The sequence below is a fragment of the Vidua macroura genome, chromosome 10 (assembly GCF_024509145.1).
Source record: "Vidua macroura isolate BioBank_ID:100142 chromosome 10, ASM2450914v1, whole genome shotgun sequence".
Lineage (NCBI taxonomy): Eukaryota > Metazoa > Chordata > Aves > Passeriformes > Viduidae > Vidua > Vidua macroura.
This window is the reverse complement of record NC_071580.1, coordinates 21335374-21359104: the sequence shown is the minus strand read 5'-3', so window position 1 is coordinate 21359104 and position 23731 is coordinate 21335374. Positions and strand designations below refer to the sequence as shown.

The 23731-nt window shown below is 43.6% G+C and overlaps 1 protein-coding gene across 1 annotated transcript in view; it reads right to left on the bottom strand.

Moving 5' to 3' along the window:
- The window catches only part of RYK (receptor like tyrosine kinase), a 55391-nt gene that overhangs the window by 24004 nt on the left and 7656 nt on the right, over positions 1 to 23731 (bottom strand). Inside the window, exons 2-8 of the mRNA XM_053986601.1 lie at positions 13354 to 13475; positions 11539 to 11638; positions 11088 to 11222; positions 8810 to 8866; positions 8009 to 8153; positions 4061 to 4161; positions 1127 to 1252 (exon numbers count right to left, since the gene is read on the bottom strand). Of these exons, the coding sequence (XP_053842576.1) occupies positions 1127 to 1252; positions 4061 to 4161; positions 8009 to 8153; positions 8810 to 8866; positions 11088 to 11222; positions 11539 to 11638; positions 13354 to 13475 (786 nt within the window). The remainder of the gene's footprint in view (positions 1 to 1126; positions 1253 to 4060; positions 4162 to 8008; positions 8154 to 8809; positions 8867 to 11087; positions 11223 to 11538; positions 11639 to 13353; positions 13476 to 23731) is intronic.

Sequence of the window (23731 nt, the reverse complement as noted above, 5' to 3'; positions counted from 1 at the left end):
CTGACTCAAAGTAACAGCTGGAGGCTAAGAAACAAGATCCCAGGATTAACTGGGTCCAAACTGCATTCAACAGCTCCTTATGCCTCATCTGGCAGAACAGGGCAGCTCTGCCACCAAACATCTGAGGCGTTGCTGGGGCACTGAGTCACTTCTAGTCATGGGTGACTCCCAACATCCCAGCCCCAGGCAGCCCAGAGGAACACAAAGCACATCCCACATGCCAAGGAATGTTTTTGCAGAGCTCACACTGGAAGTGAGCACGGAGCTGCCACCCCAGAGGTTCAGAGGCACACACTGAACAAGAATGGAAACATCCTCCACTGCTGCTCAGACTAATATAAAGCACTCTGCCTCCAAAGGATGATTATCTCCAATCTCCAGCTTCAGGAAGTTTGATTTCTCATGGAACAGAGACTTGAAATTGCAGCAGTAAAGGTGAATGACAAAGAAAACTAAATATTTAAGCCTATTTTTCAAATTCAGTATCAACAAGAATCAATTAATGTTGTGCATGAACACTTTCAAAGTGCACAGTAAACAAAGAGTGAACAATTCAGGAACTGGATGATCCTTGTGGTCCTTCCAACTCAGGATATTCCATGAAAACAACCAGGTAGTCTCTGAATCTTTTATATCAGCGCTGTAAATGTTGCATCTGCCAATTGGATTTCCAAAGCAAAGTTATCAAACTGAGACACCAAATTTGGACAACTGAAGATTTTTTGGGCTTTGGGTTGGTTTTGCTTTGATTTTTTTGCTGTTAAGACCAGCTCTCCTGTAGGAACTCCCAAAAGTGAGTTACCTTGGTACTGAGAGCCTGGAGTGATTACCCTTCCCCTCAGTCACCCATCATTTCAGGGAGCAGGTTATTAAGACAGACAAGTTCAATGACTTACTGAGCACACCTGGGCACTCCCCCAGCCCAATTAATTCTGGAAGCTGCTTTCCCCACCCCCACGCCCTAAATGCAAACATAACTCATCATTCCTCCCATCCACCAAAGCTACAAAGAACAGAAACGTCATCTGTGAATGATTTCAGAAAGTCTGTAAATAAATATTCATCTATTTGTATTTATATATCTACAGCATGTTGTAGGAATGAAGTGTCTGAGTGCTGCAAATACCTTCTTGGAGCACGTCTTTGAGGGTGATCCTCTCCCTGGAGATGGCTATGTCCTTCACTTTAGCTTTGGCCTCCATAAGAGTGACACTTCTCAGATCATTCTTCTCTATCCGTAATGTGGGATAACCTGAGGAGCCAGCAGAGCCAAACAATCCAACATAAATACCCTTGGAATGAGAACAGGCATAGGGCTTCACCTCTGACCACCCATGGCTCCACACACAAGGGAGCAGCTCCATCTTAAATAGATGATATATCCATTTTAAAAAGATGACTGTATTTAGCAATGAAAAACACAAGAATAATCATCTGCAGGGAAAGAAATGACACAGGAATTCTCTGTAGTGTCATGCATTTATTATTAACTCCGGGTGAAGGAAACTCCTGTACTGAAGGCGATCAACACTGCACTGCCCTCAGGAGGAGGAAATCGACTGTTGGAAAACTCGGAGCTGGGAAGATGCCTTACCCCAGCAGGACATTAACAAACTACCAGTGCCCTCTTCTGGCACTTCCAGACATCTGGATACAACAGGAGAGTCAGAAAGCCTGGAATATTTTTGTACATGTTTATGAATTATTAGAGAAATCTAGAGAATTACTCTGATAATACTTTCTTTAAAATTTAAATGTTACTGAAAGCAAAATTATGCAACTGTGAAATGACCAAGAATGTCAATCCTGATTTTTTCCCACATCCAACCTTTTCTCTTCTTCTCCTAATTTTCACCATTTCCAGTGCTACTGGGGGTGTCCCAAAGCAGGTAAGAGACACTGTGAGGCAAGGGCTGCCCCCAGCAAACAGGTGCCACCACACTGGGCAGGGTGAGGAGGGTTGAAGCACCACCCTGGGCTTGGTCCCCTGCCTGTGGCCAGAGGATTCTGGGGGACAACATTCCAGCAACTGGAACTCAGCCAAATTCACCTGAGTCACTTGGAAAGCCAAACAAAAAACCTGAGGTTGACAGGACATCAGCAGCTCAGCCTGAGGTGGGATAAGACACTGAGGGGCTGGAGCACATCCAGGGAAGGGAACAGAGCTGGGGAAGGGGCTGGAGCACCAGGAGAGGCTGGGGGAGCTGGGAAAGGGGCTCAGCCTGGAGAAAAGGAGGCTCAGGGGGGACCCTGTGGTTCTGCACAACTCCTGACAGGTGGGGGAGCTGGGGATGGTTGGGCTCTGCTCCCAGGGAACAGGGACAGGATTAGAGGGAATGGACTCAAGTTGCACCAGGGGAGGTTCAGATTGGGCATGAGGGAAAATTCCATTTCCCAAAGCCTTGTCCAGCCCTGGCCCAGCTGCCCAGCTGGTGGAGATCCCACCCCTGGAGAGAGTTAAAAGCCATGTGGCACTTGGGGACATGGGGGTCTCGGCAGTGCTGAGGGAACAGTTGAATTTGATTATCTGGGAAGGCTTTTCCAACCCAAATGATTCTGTGATTCTAAAAGATGGAAAATAAAAAGGCTGGGGAGGACTCAGGTGACAAGAGGGAAACCAGCTCTAGGATAATTTTCAGGATAAGGTCTCTTCCAAACTCTGTGAAAAGGATTTTTTTTAACATTTCATATATTACATTTTTACAAGCCTGTTTTTTAAATGAATGCTTATACCAAATACATTTTAAAGGCAGCTTTTAGCAAGGGAAAGGTGAACTCAGATGACAAATAAGATTTTGGGGTGTTTTTTTGGTGTTTTTTTTTTTTTTTTGGGACAACCCAGGACAGGGAGATACAGTACAATTTAGAAGTGAGCCCCAAATCTCTCCCAGAGGTGCAGTTCAGCCTCAGGTAAACAGCTGCTTCCACACATGGGGAGGGGAAAAGGAGGGCTGAGAGTAATGATGACCTTTGAGGACCATGGGAGAGACTTTGGGGTCTTATTAGTTGGTTTAAAAAAAAACCCCATGGGTGTCCCTATACTGGCCACCTTCCCTCCAGCTGCAACAGTCCCTTCCCTGGAGCAGGGCTGGCTGGGATAGCCCTCCTCCAGACAATAATTTGAGGAGTAAAAATTTCACAGGTAACAAATACGTCATTAACAACAGAATTAACTCAGAACACAGCTGAGAGCACTTGGTTTGCTCAACCTGGAGGAAACTGAGGACCTGATCCCAGTCTCCAGCTCCTCCCAAGGGACAGTTCTGGGCTCTTCCCTCTGTGACCAGGGACAGGAGGACCCCAGGGAACAGCTGAAGCTGTGCCAGGGGGGTTTAGGTTGGAGATCAGGAAAGGTTCTTCCCCCAGAGGGTGCTGGGCACTGCCCAGGCTCCCCAGGGAATGGGCACAGCCCCGAGGCTGCCAGAGCTCCAGGAGAGTTTGGACAACGCTCTCAGGGGTGCACAGGGTGGGATTGTTGGCGTGTCTGTGCAGGGCCAGGAGCTGGATTGATGATCCCTGTGGGTCCCTTCCAGCTGGGATATTCTGTGATTCTGTGGTATCAGTTATCAGGTCAGCATCTAAACTGCTGCCACCCCTCCTTTCCTCTCACTGCTCTCTTCAGCTATTTTGTATCACTTCAAGCAAAGCTGTAAGCAACAGGAGATGACAAGAATAACAAAACCATCGGGATTCGTGCACATGGCATCACCTGCTTTAGTAACTGATCCCAGGGCTGCGTGGATACATCCTGTTCTCTCTCCTCTGCTTGGACTGCACGAGGCAGGCTCTTCCCAGTGTAAAACACAGATACCTCACAGCTACTGGTGAAGTCTGGCTGGCTGACTGCTCTGGGAGCAGGGAGAACAACCCCAGGGACAAACACAGTCTCATGCTCATACCACTCACATCCCCCCCAAACTCACTCCTGACTATGGCGTGGCTGGATCAAACAAGAATTCAAGAAGCAAAGTGACAGAATCAGAGAATGATTGATGTTCTTCTCTTGCACTTGCCACCAAAGCAGCGTGGCAGGAGGCTCTGTGCTTAGATTAACACTTACTGGTTACTGGCGTGGCGTTGTTGGGCGTGTCAGCCCGCAGGTACTGCGTCGTCTGCGTGGAGGGCTGCGACAGCCCCTGCGAGCTGCTGCTGTCACTGATGCTGTGGGGAAGCAAAAATGCAGATCAACATCGCTGCTTGCCACTCCAACACATTCCAAATTAACTTGTCGAGGTCAGAACCAGGAGATTTTCCAGACAAGACTTGAAAAGAGCAGAGTTTTGAAGTCCCTCACACATGAGAATGTATTTCAGGTGGCTCAAAAATCTTGGCACTAAGCATGAACGGCTTCCTCCTATTTGCTTTCCAGAACTTGCTGTATCTTCCGGGACTTCTCCCCACTTCGGAATAATCAAAGTGACAAAACATTCCTTGCCAGAACCATCCTGTCATACCAAGAACGACTCTTGTATTCCAGGAAAGATTTGCACACATTTCTCTCATGGCACTGATATCCCACTCAGACGAGGGCTCTATTTTACAGCCCAAACTGCTCTACCCTACTTTGTCACTCCCCTCCCTAGGCGTACCTGTTGCCCCTTCCAGTACCTCCTAAAATGTGCTTTTTGAGATGCTTTCTTTGGGCAGAAGGACTAGGGGTCCACAGAGTATCCCTGAAACAGGTAAACCACAGCCTAAACCACAGCAGGCTGACTTCTGTCTTATTTTCACAGTCAAAATCCTACAAAAAGGGCTTTTGCAGCTGTAGTGGACCAAAACCCCTGTTAGCAGGTCAGATGGCAGGGCTACACATACACATACAAACGTTCCCCTTTTGATCCAACTTCAGGTTTTCCACTGCTGACTGTATTGGGAGGACAAAGAGGATATTAGTTTGGGATACAACCTCTGCTTTGCCAAATAATCAACATTTAAGGTTTCTTGGGCAGGACCAGTCACCCCTGTAGGATTGTCAGACATGGCTGGTGATGCCCTCCAGGCCCACTGCTACCTTTGAAGCCAGGCTTCCTTTAAAAACCAGAAATCCAAGTCCACTCTTCCACATTATAGCAAAATCATGGATGAACCCACTGAATTTTTTCTTTGGAATGAAATTTACTGAATCTCACAACACAAACTTACTCATTTATAGCTGGCCTCAATCACTCCCTGGAACTTTTTTTTTTTTTTTTAAGTTATTCCCACATTCCCTGTCTTCCAGGTGCAGGGCTCCAGCACAGCATTTAGCAGGAGCCTAAAAGCCACAGATGCTGGTCTAGCTCCTCCCCTTTAACTCCCTTCAGATTTTCTGAATGACTATTCTTTGGTGCTGGCAATTACTGCTTATTTGAACTGCTCCCACTATTGCATCCACGAGCTGCCTCAGTATGATCCACTCTGCAGCGAGCTCCCCAGGAAGGAGAGTCTTGGCATGGTCACCACATCAAACACCAAAGCACAACTTGCATTTCCTTTTCTTGCTCTGGCTGGAAACTCCTTTTGTAACCTGATCACCCACTAGCCCTGCGGATTCCTTTGGCTGGAGGCAAGTGTGAGGAAGGAATTATTCTTTGAATGCCTGTTGCAAGATTGAAAAACTCTTTTGGGTTGGCTTCATTCTGGTTTTTAGGTTTAACTCACTTCCCGAGCTTCCTCACTTGCATATTCTGTCAGCTATTTGAACGATGCCTTCTTGCTTTAATGACTCCCATTATCCTGCTGTTAAGCCATGCCAGCTTTCCTTGGCACTTTTCCAGTGCCTTTGCTGGGAGGTTTGCAGCATTTGCTGTGGACTTCCAATACAATGTTCCTAAATAATCCATGTGCAGCCTGTAAACTCGACTTGAGCTTCCAGTTAACAACCCTCCTCGGTTTTATTTAGTTCTGGGGGTTGAAATTAAGAGCACCAGTGGGTTTTCCAGACTCTGTTGTTCCTGGGAGGTCGTAAACCCTAATGACATTGTCATATTCCATTCAGGAACCTTTTACAAAAACAGTTTGAGATTATTATTCACAACCAAATCAGGAATTCTTGCTTCCCTCGGTGAGTTTGTTCAAAACAAACCCCACACCTCCTGATTTTCAGGAACATTTTGCTTCTGTTACACCTTTACTCTGGCACTGCCTGAGCAACAGCTTTTACACAGCAGCACATCCACAGTTCTGCCAGGTCAGGCACCTTCAGGCTCAAAAAATAAGTCATCACATGGTTCTTGAAGAGCTAAACCCCAGGAGCTGCACAAACTTCCTAAAATCATTCAATGGTCTGGGTTGAAAGAGACCTCAAAGATCATCTCATTCCAAACTCTTTCCACAAACAGGGAAAGCCCCCTGAATTTATCAGAATTTGTCAGTAGGATATACAGTGATTCAGAGCAAATTATTTACACCTGCAAACCACAAAGGACTAACATTAGATGGATTTTTAGCTTTATCTCCACAGAAAGTAAATTGTTTTTTTAGGATTTTTACCTTGTATCTCCACAGAAACCCAGTGCAATGGAGTACAGGGGAGGACATCTGATCACACTCCTGGGCTGGACACCTCAAAACCTCACACAGACAACACTATCCCATACTATAAATAGAATGTTCTTCCTTTCTGAATTAAAGCAAGCTGCACATCCTTTAACACCTTCAGCTGATTAAAACCCCTCCATCAGACAACCAGGCACAAAGGAACTGAGGAAGGCTGACAAGTTCATTTGGTTACAACTGAGAAACCACAACTGCTCAATGCAGTGGCACTGCCAAAGCCACATGGGCTGGGGACACCAGGGGAGGGAATGGCAGGGAGAAAACTGAAAGGAACAGATGAATGGATAAAGAGGAGGATGTAAAAGATAAAGCTACTCCATGAGGCTGCAGGCAGCACAGAAGCAGTTCAAGACATCCTTTAGTTCAAGATATCCTTTCACAGGGGTGACCACCCACAGGCTGTTTTCCAAAGGATCCAGTTTCACACTGCTGCTCCTGAACAGTTGCATCTGATGCAGGCTGTTCACATAGCCTCAGTCCACCTGCTTTTCCAGCCTCCCTTCTCCTCAGTGTTTAATCCCCACTCCAATGCCCTTGGACTCGTGTTACAACTCCATTTTCCATGGATGTGCTACATTTCTTCTGGATTGGAAATATATTTGAGACAGCCCAACATTGCCAGTTTTATAACCAAGCAGTTGTAATGTTCAGACTGTACCCTAAGGCTGAACTGAATACTGGAAAATCAATCAAAGTAGGGAAAACTGAAATTCACTCTCCTGCAGGTGCCAGTAAAACCCAAATGTTTTCATCCAATCACATAAAAGCATTCAATGGTTTGGGTGGGAAGGGACCTTAAAGCCCATCCAGTCCCACCCTCTGCCAGGGGCAGGGACACCTTCCACTAGCCCAGGCTGCTCCAAGCCCTGTCCAACCTGGCCTTGGACACTTCCAGGCATCCAGGGGCAGCCACAGCTGCTCTGGGCAACCTCTGCCAGGGCCTCAGCACCCTCCCAGGGAAGAATTTCTTCCCAATATCCCATCTAAGGTAAAATAAAGGTAAAAACTCTCTGGCAGTGGAAAGCCATTCTGCCTTGTCTTGGCATTCCAGGCCCCTTTCCAGGAGCCCCTTTAGGCACTGAAAGGGGCTCTAAGGTCTCTCTGGAACCTTCTCTTCTCCAGTATGAACACCCTCAGCTCTCCCAGCCTGCCTTTCCAGTATGCCCAAGTCAATTTTTCCTTCAACCCTGACAATCCTTGCAGATCTGATTCTGTCTGAATCTTTCCACTCTTCACAAATATTCTGGCAAAACCTGAACAATCCTTCCACCTCATAAACAGCAGAGCACCTGCAACTGCTGCCTTTCTGCAGCACAGCTCTCACCTCAACCCCACACAGGCAGTATCTGCTACAGCTTGCCACTGAGAGCAGAAGTTGCAAACTACCACAGAGTGCTCATTTTGAGACTGAACTCCCACTAATCTGTGTAAATATGTCCCAAAACCACACTGGGAAAGCTTGAACACATACCTGTCATCCAACTCTATCCTTTTCATGCTGTGGAGGTGCAAGACAGCCAGGATTATTGCCACCAGGAATATCACAGCACAGCACACACCCACACTGATATAGAACACCCGGGTCGAAGTGGTGGGAGCTGCATTTACAGGATCGACTGCAACAGATGTGGAAAGTTACTGAACCCTTCTCAAAAAGGAGAAAAACCAACAAAAAAACCCAAACAAAACCCCCAAGAAACAACATTTTGTTAGTTTGTTATGGCAACACAAGCAGAGGGGCTGGAGGCAGGGAGAGGCAGCAGCCTCAGCCATCCCAAATGTTCTATAAGGTATCCTGGAGAACAACTACCCTGGAAGAGACAGTGGGAGGTAAAGAGAGCACTGAGCACTCTTTCCCACTGCTTTCCAACAGCATTTTGGCAAAAAACACTCCCATTCTGTGTATCATGGAGCCACAGTCAGCCAGTGATATTTCCAGCTAGACGAGGAGGAAAGGAAACTACCTCATTCTATTCCTTCAATAGTGATAAATTGAAACAGCAAATCAGACAGGTCCTAAGGTCAGGAAAATAGATCAGAGTCATGTAAGAAACCAGAGCCCCTAAGATGTGACACAAAAGTTGTTACAAGACTTGGAATAGGGTTTTTTCCTCTTCACCAGTTAAAACAATTAATTACCAAAAACCCACTGCAATACTGGGTATAGTACAGACTACCTGGGGACTGTTTTCATAGGGAAAGCTGTGGAATCAAAGCGCATTAAAAGTTTTTCAGTTTTTAAACCCCAAGTTGTACATTCAGGATTACTTACAGATAGCCTTGCTGCTGTTTTTATCAGCTGTTGGAGATTTGACTTCTGGTTCAAGCTCTAAAGAGATGAGAGAAAGCCATTAAGTTTGGAGTACATTTATTATTGCAGCCCTTCACATTGCCTCAGGTATGGAAAAACAGATCTGCTTTTCCAAAGAGAAGAGCTGATTCAAGGACTACACTAATCCCTAGATTTCCATTCAAATACCTAACCAGAATTAAAATCACACTGAAACACACAGGTCAGGTATTTCACCACTGACACGCATGTCCAGGGAGGCAAAGCTTGAATCCACTGAATCCTTGTAAAACCCTGCAGCTTGTCCAAGGTCCAAAGCAGCAGAAAGAAAAGGTGCAGAGAATGTGTTTGCTAAGGCACTAAATAAAGACCTCACAGAATCACTTCCTACAGGAGAGAAAATCATTGCTGGGATGTTCAGTCAAGACTATCCTGATCTTTTGGAGGAAATCCTGGCTCCAGTCTAATGTTGCTCATCCTAGGAAGGGGTCAGAGATGCAACCACCACAGGCACTGTGACTTCTCAGCTGATGCCAGTCACAGAGTTAAAACAGAAGGATGGAAGAGGTGATGTCCATTTAAATACTCATAAATATGCAAGTGAAGGCAGGAGGACAACACAGCTCATGAGAGTAGCAGTCCTTTAGAAAGTGGGTAAATCTTCATTAAGCTTACTCTGAGTCTGGTTACCAAGAGGAGCAGCACAGAATTGGGGAATGCAGGAGATGTGTCCAGATGAAACCTCCCCCACCTCGAGGATCTGCAGGCAGCTGAGGGAATCCCATGGATTTCTGCAGCTGCACAGGCACAGTCCCACTTGCATGCCCCCCTTCCTCCTCTCAGCCCCTTCCCACTCCTTGTTAAACTAGTGCAGTTTAGGAAAAAGTAATCCAAGGGAGGAAAAAAATCAGAGTGTTTTTCTTTTTTTTTATCCCTTTTTTGAACTTGAGGAGGAACTATCAGGAATGCCCTGAGCAAAACCACTAGCAAGTTCCTGCATATTCCTAATTTATGCATTGAATTCAGCCAGAAACCCCCATATGCTCTACACCCATCAACACACACCAAGCAAAGCCTTTTTTTTTTTTGTTTTTATGAACCTGCAGAAACGAGATCTCTGTAAGGACCACTTCTGATGGTTCAGGCAGTGGCTCTATCTCACCCAACTGTGTGGTGCTTCTGGAAGGCTCCATCACACATCCACAGCTCAGCAAGCTGTGAATGGCTCAGCAGGGCTGACCTCCCCCACTTGGGAGTATTTGAAAAAATTCCCAGGAAAACATGAAATAAAGAATTATCGGCCAGACCTCCATTTTACTAGAAGGAGATACAAACTTGGAATTAAGAATGGTCTTCCTGAAGCCTGATGCAAGGAACATGAGTATCCCAATCTTATGTGCTACAAGGCATGGCTGGCTCTTCCATCCACACCTTCCCTGAGCTCATCCTTTGATATTTATACTCAAGAAAAGTAATAAACCCCTCTTTGGAAAGACAGCTACTGTCCTCAAAGGCTCCAGGTGAGCTGAACAGAGGCAGGAGGAGCATGCAAAGAGGTAGGTAGGTGGCAATCCCCAAATACTGCCTAGGAGTGGAACATCACAGGCATTTTTAAGGAGGACACAGCTCTTGGGATTCTCCAAAATAATCTTCTTCTGATGCCTATGAAAATATTAGAAAATCCTAGGAAAATTCTAGGAAGCCACAACAGTAAACAGGAACAATCCAAGAATAAATTACGCTTGCAGATTCCCAAGTGGTAACACAGGAGAGTCAACTTAGGATTTCCAAAATTTGGATTATCTCCGAAGATCATTTTGTACTTCACATCTAACAGACTAACACCTCCTACACTAACTAAACAGCCAATTTTATCACAGTTTATAAACTAAGTATATTTTATTGCTAAGTATATTGCTAACTAAGTATATTTTTAGAACAATTTGAATTCTCAGAATGTGGCAGTTTTGAGGGAACTGATTTCTTCTTTCCAAACAGAGGGAAAATGGTTTTTGTTACATATCTATTAAAAGGTCAGTCAGTGCAGTGGAACTCTTGGGGAAAGTTGTTCATTCACCAGTTTCTGCTTTAACCAGAAGTCCTCACTCCTCTCTGAAAGGCAGAATTTTACCTGGTTTCTTCCAATCCTCCCCAAAATTCACTCTGTTACTCCTGTCCTGGATCATACACCATCCCACTCCCTTTTGCTAGCATACTTAAACAGTAAAAACTTTAAAATATCTGAAATTTGATCTCTTACTTTTGTAGCACATTTTCCTTCGTTTGAAATTTAAAACTGTGATGTTTTTTGAGGAATTTATTGTTAAGTTGAGCTGCATCAGTATTGTGACATCGGAGTCGAGTCTGCCGGTGCAGGAGAGATCGACACGGAACACTGTGAACACAACACAGGGGTTACAGGGGAGTGGGGCATTCTCAGACTCTGAGAGAACATTTAAATAAGAGCCTTTTTTGAGATGTTTATGAAGTACATTGTAAACATCATAAATTATCACATTATACAGAACTCGATACTAAGAAATGCTATTTTAGTCTTCACACCTCATCACTTCAGCCGTTAGAGCATTAAAGGACATGGATTTTAAATTAATTTTTGTCAATTTTAATAAGTGTTCACAGATCACTAAAACTGCATTTATGGCTAAATGACCATTATTCATCCATGAGCTGGATGGGGGTGGGGAGTTTACCTGAGAGGGTGCGAGGAACTTCTCCTTGTAGAGAAATGTTGGCCTGAGGCAGGGCCATAGCCATGGGATCATGGACCTGAAATCCCAGTTTATACTCAACCTGTAACAACAGTTGGGAGACAGAGAACACATCAGAAATCTGTCTAGGAGTATAAAGAAATAAAACATCCCTTTTCATAATTCTTGAAAATAAAAACCCATACCTTATTTTCAAGGAGTGCTGGTAATTTTAGGCATCCATATTCCAATTTTTTTATGTGACATTTTAGTTTCAAGACTTTTGTGACAGTTCAAATTAAGAAAGCCAAAACAGAAGCTACTCTTGAAATCATTCCTTAAAATCTGGGGCAGAATTCAGAGTGCTTATACTAAAAAAAATCCTTCACAAACCTCACTCAATGACACTTTTAAACTTACTTGTTCAAAAGTCAGTTTGTTAAAGCTGCTAAAATTAAAAAAATTCTCCCCCCCCAGTCAGTTTTACAAACAAAATTGCTTAGAAATAGTTTATTCAACTGTAGTCAAGATTTTGTTTCCATTTAAGAAGCTGACTCTGCAAACATTCATTCAAAAAAAAGCATACAATCTACTCTAAGTCATAAGCTCCTCTTGGAAATTCATCCTACCCCTCCACCCTCCACTCTCAGCTGAATTCATTTGTTTGACTTTGTCCCAATAGTTAGTTTTTCTCCCTTTCTAAAACATAATATGGTTCATTCTTGTTATCAATTTATTTTTCAGTCAGGATGCCAGGGAAAGAGACACAACCCCCATTTCTGAGCTCCTCCAAGTCGCACTACACCAACTTAGAGTGGAACCCCAAGTGGAACCCTTAGGAGGAACCCCAGGAATGGGAAGCAGGGCTACACAAGCTCCAAAATTCCTCCTCAAAATTCACAGCCAGGCCCAAGGAAACACAGGGCAGGGCCAGTGATGCAGGGAGCCTCAGCTGAAGCTGTGACAAGGGAACTCCTCTCAAATGACAAGTGACTGAACTGTCACTGTGCATGTGGAATATGGGATCAGGGCTGGCTAGCACTCGACCCAACTCCACTGCAGGCCAAAAGTCACTGCTCTTAACAAGTTACACCTCAAAGGGAAGAACAATGGCAGGAGGAATCCTCAGGTCCTGCACTGGTGGAGCTGTTTAATACTACTGCTCCTGCTGCAGCCTTTCCTACTTAAGGGGAGAAGAACAACCACCACTCAAGAACAGAATGAACATCTGGCAGAGACTAAACAGATCATTTCATATATGAAAATAAATTGTTAAGTAACTGGAAATGCTTCAGAATGTAAGAGCATACGCAATCTCTCTGACAGCTGCTGCTGCATGCTCCAGGCACAGTGATTAAGTGACATAAAAAGCCTTTCCATTTAATCAGGGCTCAGCAATAACATGCTGGATGCTGCTTTTATAGGCTCTCCTTGTCTCCAAGCATATGTTTCTAGAAATCTCTACAACAATTGCTCTATGTATGATTTCCAGAGGCTTCAGTTCATGGCTGCCCTTCTGTGTGTCCAATGCACCAAGGGAAGAGATTCCACAGCCAGTGGCTTGTATGCATACATGGACCTTGCCAGGAGCAAGAAGTATAAAATACTTTGAAATAAGTGCTTCAATTTTCTAAAATAAGGAACAGCTTTGATGTATGCCATCTTAACTTATTGCCTGCAGTCATATAAATAAGTACTTTGCACCTTGCGTATGCTATTTTTTGCAAAGAAAAAAGCCATTAAATTATAGCAGTGGGTATTCACCACGCAGAACAGCTCATGTCTCAAGTACCCAGAGCAGAAGTCATGCCTGCTCACCTTGGATTTGGCATGCCAGGTGAAGTGGAGATTGTTGGTCTCGCTGGGTATTAGGAGATTGAAGGACAAGGCATAGTGATTAACCACATCATTCCTCACGTAAGACAACTCTGCATCCAGACCTGTAAGAAGAAAGAGAAGAGTAAGACAGAAGAACAGGACCAAACACATTGGAACAAACAACTTCCAGGATCACCAGCTCCACTTATATCTGCATGTTTAAGCAAGGCAGGTTTGTTTTCCAAGGCAGGTTTGGAGACCAAGGCTCACAGCTGGCAGCTCTCATGGAGGACTCCAAAGCCTTACAGAGCAATCACTTCAGAGAGGTGCCACAGCCTAAGGAACAGGTAAAAGCTGGAATGTAATGGAAGGAAACACAACTTTTCATACAAACATTCAGGAGAGTTATTACAGGCTCTCCTGAACATCCCCTGTTCTGCTTCTGGGAATCACATCCCGTTTTATTTACAACTGTGTTCACTCAAACCAAACTGCTCTGGATTATCAATCAGTTAATCACAGGTAAATCCTTCTGGAATAGCTCATTTCTTGAACCCAAAACAACTAGGCAGTATGGAATTAGCTTCGAGGTAATTAGATCACAGAATCACAGTATGGTTTGGATTTAAAGCCCCTGCCAAGGACAGAGACACCTTCCACTATCCCAGGTTCCTCCAAGCCCTGTCCAACCTGGCCTTGGACACTTCCTGGGATCCAGGGGCAGCCACAGCTTCTCTGGGCAACCTGTGCCAGGCCTAACCACTCTCACAGGGAACATTTTCTTCCTAATATCTAATCTAAATCTCTCTTTTATAGTTTAAAGCAATTCCCCCTTGTCCTATCGCTGTCTGCTTGTGTAAAAAGCTGGTCCTCCTCATACAGAGTGAGAGGTGACATTTGTACACCCAGCAATACCAACATTTTGTGTCAGCCCTTTGCTTTCTGAACATTTAAGTACACCTAGAGACCTGAAAGCCCCACAAAACTATTCATGTCAGGGCACTAAGGTGCATTTCCCCCTGTAAGACACAGCCTGTGATATTATAAACACTGCAGCTGCTGTTACTTTTTGTGGCACACGATCCAGGGGCACGCTGAAAACAGGGCAGGACCTGCAGCTTGCCCTGGGTGTCAATAGCAATTAGTGGCAGGGTAAGCATTGCTTCCCTGCAGGGGTAAAATTAATCCCAGCTCCATATCCACAGACAAAACCACAGTGGATTTGCAGTCAGTATCATTTGGCCTTGTCTCATACAGCTCATCCTCCAGTGCTCCCAGTTAAATGCTGTCAAGGCTCTTGGACATGCCAGGAGAACAATGGGGTAAATCAGACATTGAATATTCCACACTGAGAGAACAGAGCTCAAATCAAACAGTCACAGTACAAATGGGAATGGAGGTCGCAGATTCTGGGATGCCTCCTCATGGCCTGCCAGGACCTAAAGGGGGCTTTTAAAAAACAGGAAGACATTTTTCAAAGTGAGACAGTGACAGGACAAGGGGGAATGGTTTAAAACCAGAAGAGGAGAGTTTTAGATGGGATATTAGGAAGAAACTCTTCCCTGTGAGAGTGCTGAGGTCCTGGCACAGGGTGCCCAGAGAAGCTGTGGCTACCCCAACCCTGGAAGTGTTCCAGGCCAGGTTGGATGGGGTTTGGAGGAACCTGGGATAGTGGAAGATGTCTTTACCCATGGCAGGAGGTGGAACTGGATGAGCCTTTTCCAACCTAAACCATTCTGTGATTCCATGAATTATTATTTTTATGGCTAGAAAGTCAAAAATATTGGAGAGGCTGTGACTTCAAGATGATAGTATTTAAGGCATCCTGAAATAATTTCAAGAATCCAGGGAATGATGAAAGGCTGGGTTTTCTTAAGAAATTAACGAAAATAAATCCAAGCTAACCATTGTACTGTGTAGAGAAGCTGCATTTGAAGAAAGGGAGCATCAGCTCAAGAGAAGTCATTCCTCCTGTTTAGTGAAAAAGCTACGTACAGATCAGTACAAAGTGACATTTTCTCTTACTTCAGAGCTTGATTTAATCCATCTTGTTTCCACAAGGTTCTAAAGAGCAGACAAGATGTTCCTCTTCATTCTTGTTGCTGTTAACCACCTTTATCCCCTGCTGGCTCATCAGGGTCCCAAAACTCAACCAAAACCCCACAGTTTAATCACAGGTACTGGGAGTGGCGATGGGGAGAAACCCAAAGACTGGATGCACGAAAGGAATCAAAATAATGGAGTAATCCCAGGGAGAAATTATCTGACGTGAGATGTTGAGCAGAAAAGGATGCAGGTGCTGCTCTAAGTGCTTAATGTAAACAGCCTGAGACAGTCCTTGTACACATAGTCTCTATTTCCACATAAATATAAATGGGAAATGCAAAGACATATCCACCAGCAAAAGAGGGAGGAGGGGGAAGTCCACACAACCCCAGAAACAGAACTAAATTTTGAAAACACATAAAAGCAACAGCAAACTTCAAAAATCCCTGCCTGGATCGTTCTTACATGCCTACGTGTTTATACATGAAACCCAACTCAGAGTGAGCAAACACAGAAGGAGCGTGGAGAAGAGCTCACAACTATCAGACACTTGGCATTAGATCCAATCAAGATGTGAAGGTTTAAAGGCAGAACCTTCATTCAAATGAACAACATTAAGTACAAATAATTTAAAACATTAAGGAAACAATGTGAAACAATGCAGTTGGAACAAGGAAGCTGCCTCTCAAATAAAGAAAAGCTTCTCTTGTTGATAAATGGTCCCAGCAACCAGAGATTCACACAAACATTTCAGAATTTCAGGACGATAATCCTTGATTTAATAGAAACTTTGTAGAGAAACTGGTCATTGTAATCAAATGGGTACACAGCAATAAAATTACCTATTGCAAAAACCCAGCTTCATAAGAGTAATATAAAATGCAATCCTAACTGAAGCTGTCAGAATTATCCTGATGTACAATAGCATCCAAAGGCGTACAAAACCAGAACATCAAACCTCTAAACTTTAATAGTGGTACAACACTGAGTAATCTCATTTTATAGGACACTAATGCTTTGTGCCTGTACTGCCAGAAAAAACTCCACACTAATAAGAGACACTAATTATATGAACTTCACAAGCAAAATGTAAGAGCTGCATGAGAATCCATGTTGTGTTGTGTTTAAAATATTATGCTTCAAGACTTTAATACAAAAATAATTCCAGAGATTTTCTACTACAGCTCTGAATTCCTAAAAAAAGGCAGAAGATTGTCTGGCTCAGAGTCCTGTTTCCTTCAGGAGCTAAAGAAATTGCCTAGGGAAGGATTCAAACCACAGTGACACTTTACCAGCAGATCCTCTGTGCTTCCAGTGTCCGTGGATCACAAACTTCAGGAAGTTCCTCAAAAAGGCTGGAGCAGGACCTTTTAAAAGGGGCTGGAGTGCCAGGATGAGGGGGAATGGCTTCACAGTGCCAGAGGGCAGGGTTAGATGGGATATTGGGAAGGAATTCCTTGTGAGGGTGTTGGGGCCCTGGCCTAGTGTCCCAAGGCCAGGCTGGATGAGGCTCAGAGCACCCTGGGTTAGTGGAATGTGTCTCTGCCTGTGGCAGGGGGTGGGACTGGATGGGCTGTGATTAAACACCCATTAAATCACCATGATTTCTGTGATTAAACTCACAGGCAGTATCTCCCAGTTGCTTCTCACTAGATAGTTTTTCTCCCAGGAATCTGGGTCAATGTTTTCTCCAAGCCTGGAAAGTGATGGATACACCCTTGGGAAATGTCAGTGTTTCAATACTGTACAGTAATTTCCCCTTTTAAGCTTATCAACGATTAAAACATTTCCCCTCCAGAACATCTTTTCCCATCAGTGAACTCAGACAAAATCCCTTTTCCCATGCACAGCTAAGAACCAGGGTCCTCCCCAGACAAGCAAGCTCCCATCTCCCCACCTCCAATCCACAACAGGACAGACCTGCTTCCAGACCATCCTTCCATTTCTAATTTTCATCCCCTCACTACCTCCCCAAGTCAATCCCGAATTCCCCAAGCACTCTGTCTGTATAATTTATCTCAATCAGGCAAGCAAAACACACAGAATTTTGCAGCTGAACCTGCCAGTGAGAAAAAGGCCCAGCCTGTGCTGCAGGCAGGCAGCCAGGCAGGCAAGTGTGTTCTGCAGCCACAGGGGAGCCCAGCGCCGATCCCGGGAGCTGCAGCACATTCCAGCCGGAGGGGAAGGCACGGCCAGGTCAGGAATCACACAGGGCACTGCAGCGAAAGGCAGGGAGAGCCAGAGCCGTGATTCTCTGATGGGGTGTGTGACCCGAGTCTCAGAATGACAGCTGAACTCAGAACTGCTTTAATTCTGCATTTCCCCCTTTTCCTTCAGACTTGCAAACTTACACATGCCTAGCAACATTCCTTGTTTAAGCCTTCAGCAAGCCAAGTGCAAGGAGTCAAGCTGGCACTATGTAAGGAGAGAAAAAGTGTGGGGGAACACTCCTCAGTGAGTTTAACTCCCTGGATTAGTGAGGATGCCCAGAGGCATCCCACATGGAACATGAGACTGCAGCAGCACTTAGATGGAACTTACACTCAAACAGTCCTGTGACTTCATCAGATACTGTAAGGTTTTTCCAAAACATGCTTTGGACATAGGTAGCTTAGAAAAATGGCATCAAATGAAGCAGGTCACTGCCAATACACAGCCTAAAGCAGCAACCTCAACATTTCACTTTTTTAGTGTAAATCTTTTCCAAACTCAGCAGCAGCATAAGATGCACCAGCTGAAGTAGCAAGTTGCAAAGGAAAAGAGAAGCAAGTTCTAGTTTCTCAGTTGTTTCAGATTTCAAGAATGCTCAGTAAACTACTAAACCTAGATCTCGTTACTGGTGAGTGAGGGGAGGGAAAATGTCATTCTGCAAGATCCTGGGTTCCTCTGAAGGTGCTCAATTCTTCCTTTGCACTAAGTAGGGCAAATCCAAGATGGATTTAATGGTTTGTGTCCTAAATGGAATAATAAAAGGAGAAAACATGTGACTCTAGGAGGAAAACACAGATGCAATACAAACAGCAACAGGAAATGGGCAGCTCCTCAATCATTTTCTAGGCAAAGTGGCAAAATATAAAGAAAGGGGTGGAAAGCCTTACAAAGAAGTATCACAAAATGCTGAGGAGGAAAAGCAGCTTCTGTTGGTTTAAGCAGAATATTGGTGATCAATGCTGACCAGTTTGAAAAGCTGAGCTGCAGCTTTGCTTTGGCAAAGCTCCCTAAACAAGTCCATATGCAGACAAGGCACAGCACGGAAGGATCTGGTTTCTCCTTACTTGGACTTGACTAACTTACACCAACAGACATGAAATCAGTTCAGAGCAACACTCTGCTGGATTTCGAGGCAAAACCACCAACCTTTTACCCAGGCAACCTCTCAATCTCATTATTAACTTCCCCATCTTTGTACCTTGGGCACAGACTTGAAAGAATAAATTAAAGTTGAAGGCAAACAAAAAGGTAAATTTAAGCAGCAGCACAGAGAAAGTCTGTCATTCTTTGCACTGTTTAACATAACAAAGCATCTGAAGAAGCTCAGAAAGGAAGGGGAGAGGCCAACTTTCATTCCTAGATGCCAAGGATGCTGGGCAGCCCTTGTGTTCATGACAAAATTGAATCATGTCAGTCTAGCAGCCTAACAAAAAACTTCCTTTCAAATGTCCTTGTGCAAATGCAGTCTAGCTTGAACTCTTTTTTTTTTTTTTTTTTTTTTTTTTTTTTTTTTTTTTCATTTTAAGCACAACATACAAAAGAAACTTGCCTCTGCCACCATGGGAAAATTGGATTTTATTTTTATGAAGCAAATCTATCCTGCTACATGCACCCGTACTAACATGTTCTTCTTAGAGGTGACAGCAGTGTTTAAGAGTCTCTTACCTGGGGTTACACTTCATTACTAAATCACTTCATATATCCATTACATAATTCTAGCAGATTTTGTCTTAAATGGAGAGATCCACAAAATTAGTGTGCGATGCAAGAGTTTCCTATTAGATTAGTGCTAGAATATTGCAAAAAGTAGCATTTTATTAAAAGCAGTCTGGTAACAATAGCTTGACAATTATCTGTCCAGTGGCTCCCCAGCAGAGAAATGACTGAAATTGGGGGTTGTTTTCTTAATGCTCTAGTCTGTAATTTAAGAGTTTCTTCATCAGCAGCTGAAAAATCTCTGCAGTGTGACATCAAACCACCACAGCCCACCCAGAGCAGAGCCACTCCTGATCCTAACTCACAGCCACTGAAACCAATTAAAGGGAAGATTTACCCAGTTCAGTGAGTTATGATCTTTATATAAATATTTTATTTGTTCTATTATGTACTCCAGAGAATGAGGCCTCTGCTTCTGAGCTGCTCATCTGGGTCAGTCCTCTGGCCACAGCAGAAATCTCCATGCCAGGATGATCACTCATGTGAGAGAGTACAAACCCCAAGGTTCAACAGCCTTCTAACATCAACCCCCTCCCAAGCTTGCTCATCCCATAAACACACTGGATAAACACACTGGATAAACACACTGGATAAACACACTGGATTCTCCCAGCACTGGGCAACTTACCTTGCTGGAAAAGGCAGCTTCTTTTTACTTCAATTTTCCTTTCATTTAAAGTGCACCCTAAGTCTGAAACATTGACTTTAAATGCTAAACTTTGCTGGTTTTGCAGCAGGTTCTGCAAATGTCCACTGGAAAACACAGCCCAAACACAGAAAAATGAAATGTGACTGCAGAATTAAAAATCAGCTCTTGACTATTGAAACTTCCTTTTTTTTTTTTTTTCAGGGTAGAAAGAACACGTTCCCAGAGCAAGTCTTATTAGTTTGAATGCACTTAATTAATTCTACAATCAGCTTTGCCCAGGGCTGAAACTACAGCTGGGAATTCAAAGATACAAGGATAAAAATGCAAACTGATCCACATGGATCGATTTAGTTTAGAAAATAGGAAACTACTGGGAACGCAATACTAAGCCTCTGAAAATACTGACACACAAAAAACTACTTACATCAAATTTGTGCATATCCAGTGTATACAACAACAAAGTGAACTTTGCTTTAATAAAACAAGTAACTGACACCTGCATTTTTACTTAAGCTTTCCACATAGCTACAGTCTGTCAGAGTTGTTGGTCAGGATTTTGGGCTGAAATACTTGTTTTTAAACACCTTACACGTTGGCAGTCTGTGGAAAAGATGACTGATGAAAAATAAAACAGGGCAAAAGCAAGTTAAACCTTCAGCAATATGGAGATGATGAAGAAGCAGCTTTTCAGTCTCCTAACAGGGCACCAGGGACTGTCAAAGGATGGTGATCAGCGTCAAGCTGAAGACAAAGGAGCAGCACAAACTCAGCAATACTCACACCTCTGCAAGCTCACCCAATTCCAAGGAGCAGCAGCAGAGGGAACGTGGGCTGTGGTTATTTGCTACCTGGGCAGAGTTAACTTCTCAGGAGCTGGAGGGGGAATACAACGGGTGCAAGGCATTCAATTTGAGGAAATACCCAACATAACTTCGAGGCAATTAATGCATCCTTGAAAACCAAGGCAGGACCAAGACTCCCTGGCAGGAAATCTTAGCAGGAAGCTTCCCAACATCCAGCAAACGGGAGAAAAACTCTTAGCTGAGAGCTCTCATTAAGTCCTTGTGAATCTTCACAGGCAGTTAACCCCCAATTCACCTCATTGATACTGTTAAATACAATTTGCAAATTCAACACCCCAGGCAAATGGGATTTTTTCCACTGAAAGGCCTTTTGGAAAGTCAGAGGGAGGACTTCTTCACTTCCATAGGAAGAAGCTCCCCTAGGAGATGCCACCTGCTGAAGTACAATCAATATTTAACCAGATCAGACTAAATAGAAGATATTTATTGTTCTTATGACCCACCTGCTTACCCTTTATTTGTCTCTGAACAGCAACAACTACATTTCAACCACCTGCTTGTTCTTCTCACCTTCGCCTAAAGAAAAAAATATCTCCACTTTTCTGCTAGGTAGGATATAAAGATCACTGTAGAAATAGTTAAATGACCCTTCTTAAAAGGGCCAGGGGAAAAAAACCCCAACCAAAACCTTGTATCTCACCTCAGAGCAAAATGCAAGTGGACTCTACTCCTAAGAAGACCTTTCTAAATGAAATTTGGCCATTGCAAGAAAAAAAGAAAACCTAGAAAACTCACCAAAACAGCAGCCATGTTGCTGTTAATAGGCAGGATGGTGCACATGAGTTACCTGAAGCACTGATTCCAAAGGAAAAATGCAGCAGAGATGCACAAAATGGGTACTTGCAAGGCAGAGGGAAATTAGTGGCAAAGGCTTATACAGAGGGCAAGGGGAAATGGGACAAGTGGGAATAGGAATGGCACAGGTTCGAAGAAACTGAACGGAAATTCAGTAATACAAAAAAATAAAACTAACTTCAGGGAAAAATACAAAAGAACTTTATTCTTAGGTGTACTTATGAAATAAAAATTTAACTTAGCAGCTATGGCAAATCCCATCATTACTGTAATATGAAGTTTGATGCTCCTTTTGAATTAGAAGGAAAGCAAACTCTGAGAATGGAAAACCAAAAGGTTCCCTCCTCATGAATTGCAGTTGCCAGGAGCATAGCAGCCCTCAAAATAAAACCTCTGATCAAATGCTCAGTAGCACCCCAAAGCTTTGGAAGGGAGCTGCTGTCATCTTCCCAGCTAGAACACCATCACCTCACAGAGGTATGCCAGGTGTCATTTGGGCTCGTGAATAACATGTGTTTGTGGTGTTTCAGTGTCACCTACCCAGAGAAATTGTGCCATTTTACTTTTATTTCATTTAGTTATAGCAATGCACCCATGTTGATTTAGTTATCACTGTAGACAAGAACCTAAGTCACCTGCAGAACAGTGTCTGGGCCAGTGCCATGGCTATTCCAGTAATGAGTACCTGACAGAGTGCAAATAAATTTAATATTAATTAGGAAGAAAAGACACACCCCCTCCCTCAGTGCATCATGTGGGAAATGGATGTATAGAAAATTTTTAAAGTTTGATAAAAGGTTCGTACAGTGTGTATTTGCATGTAAATTTTGAGATAAGAAATGTTGATTTAGAAATGTTATGGAATAGGATAGACATTGTTGAGAGAGAAATAGAATTAGAAGTAAGTTTTAAAAGGTGGTTTTGTAAAAAAGATTAGATATTTTAGAGAAATAGAACTGTGAAAGATATTGTAGTAGGATTTATGAGAAGTAATTTTAGATTATTGATTTTAAGGTATTTATAGTTGATAGGTTAAGAAATGTTTATAGTGTATCGTAATTAAGAAATAGTTGGGTTTTGTTTGTAATGGTGTGAATTATAACATTTGTATTGTTTTATTTTTTGTATGACATTGAAAATGGAATAAAAGTTTCTCAGCCTTGAAGTCTGTACTCCTGGCTCTGTGCCCCACAGGACTGCTGAAGGGATGTTGGACTGTCCACATCTTTTGAGATGCTTTGAACACTTTCATCAGAGTGTCACAGATAGTTTAACACAAAACCAAGCTCTAAACAAACTAAGCCAGGTCTGCTCACTCCTGTGGCCATCTCTAAACCTACAGAGCTTAGTATTTTTTTCTTTTATTATAGGAATTCTTTATAGGAATTACTCTGCAAGGGCATCAACTTATTTCATAAAGGCCCAAATAGATTGGAGAGAGTAACCACCACTAGTTTATCAGCCTGCTCTAGCTTTCCAAGCCTCCCAAGCAGCAGCTCCCATGCCTGTGCTCCCGCTCTGCTCTTTCTTTCCCAAGCAGCGTGCTGAAATCAATATACTGCTTAATTTAATTACAGCTATTCAACACCCAGTAAGTGGCAGGGAAATTCTAAAGCATCACATTAGTTTCATGCTGCTGCTTCTGCTCCCAGCTCTCTGGAGCAGTCAGTGCAAATATGTGAGTTATCCGCTTGAAAGAAGGACAAAGGCAGCGATGGAAGAGGAATAATGCCTTTGAAGCCTCTGCCATCGCGCCCTTTGTGCCACCACAAGGCATTTGCAGAGAGTGTTAGCATTCATCATTCATCCCAACATGGGAGCTGCTGGTGCTGCTGCCATTCCGAGGGAAAAAGGGAAAAGAACTCAATTCACCAGGCACAACTCATTAAACACACTTCAGCTTGCACTCCCTGCTCTCACAGTTGAGACCTCGAGTACGATTGAATCCTGCACACTAAAGTACAGAGGAGTAACTCTGACTAAACACCCATCCACTGCAAGGAAAAGTAGGAGCCTCTGTGATATTCCAGTCTGGATAGTTTCAGGTAGGAATTAGTCATCAAGTCATTTCACTAGAGCTCAGCACAACCATGAATCA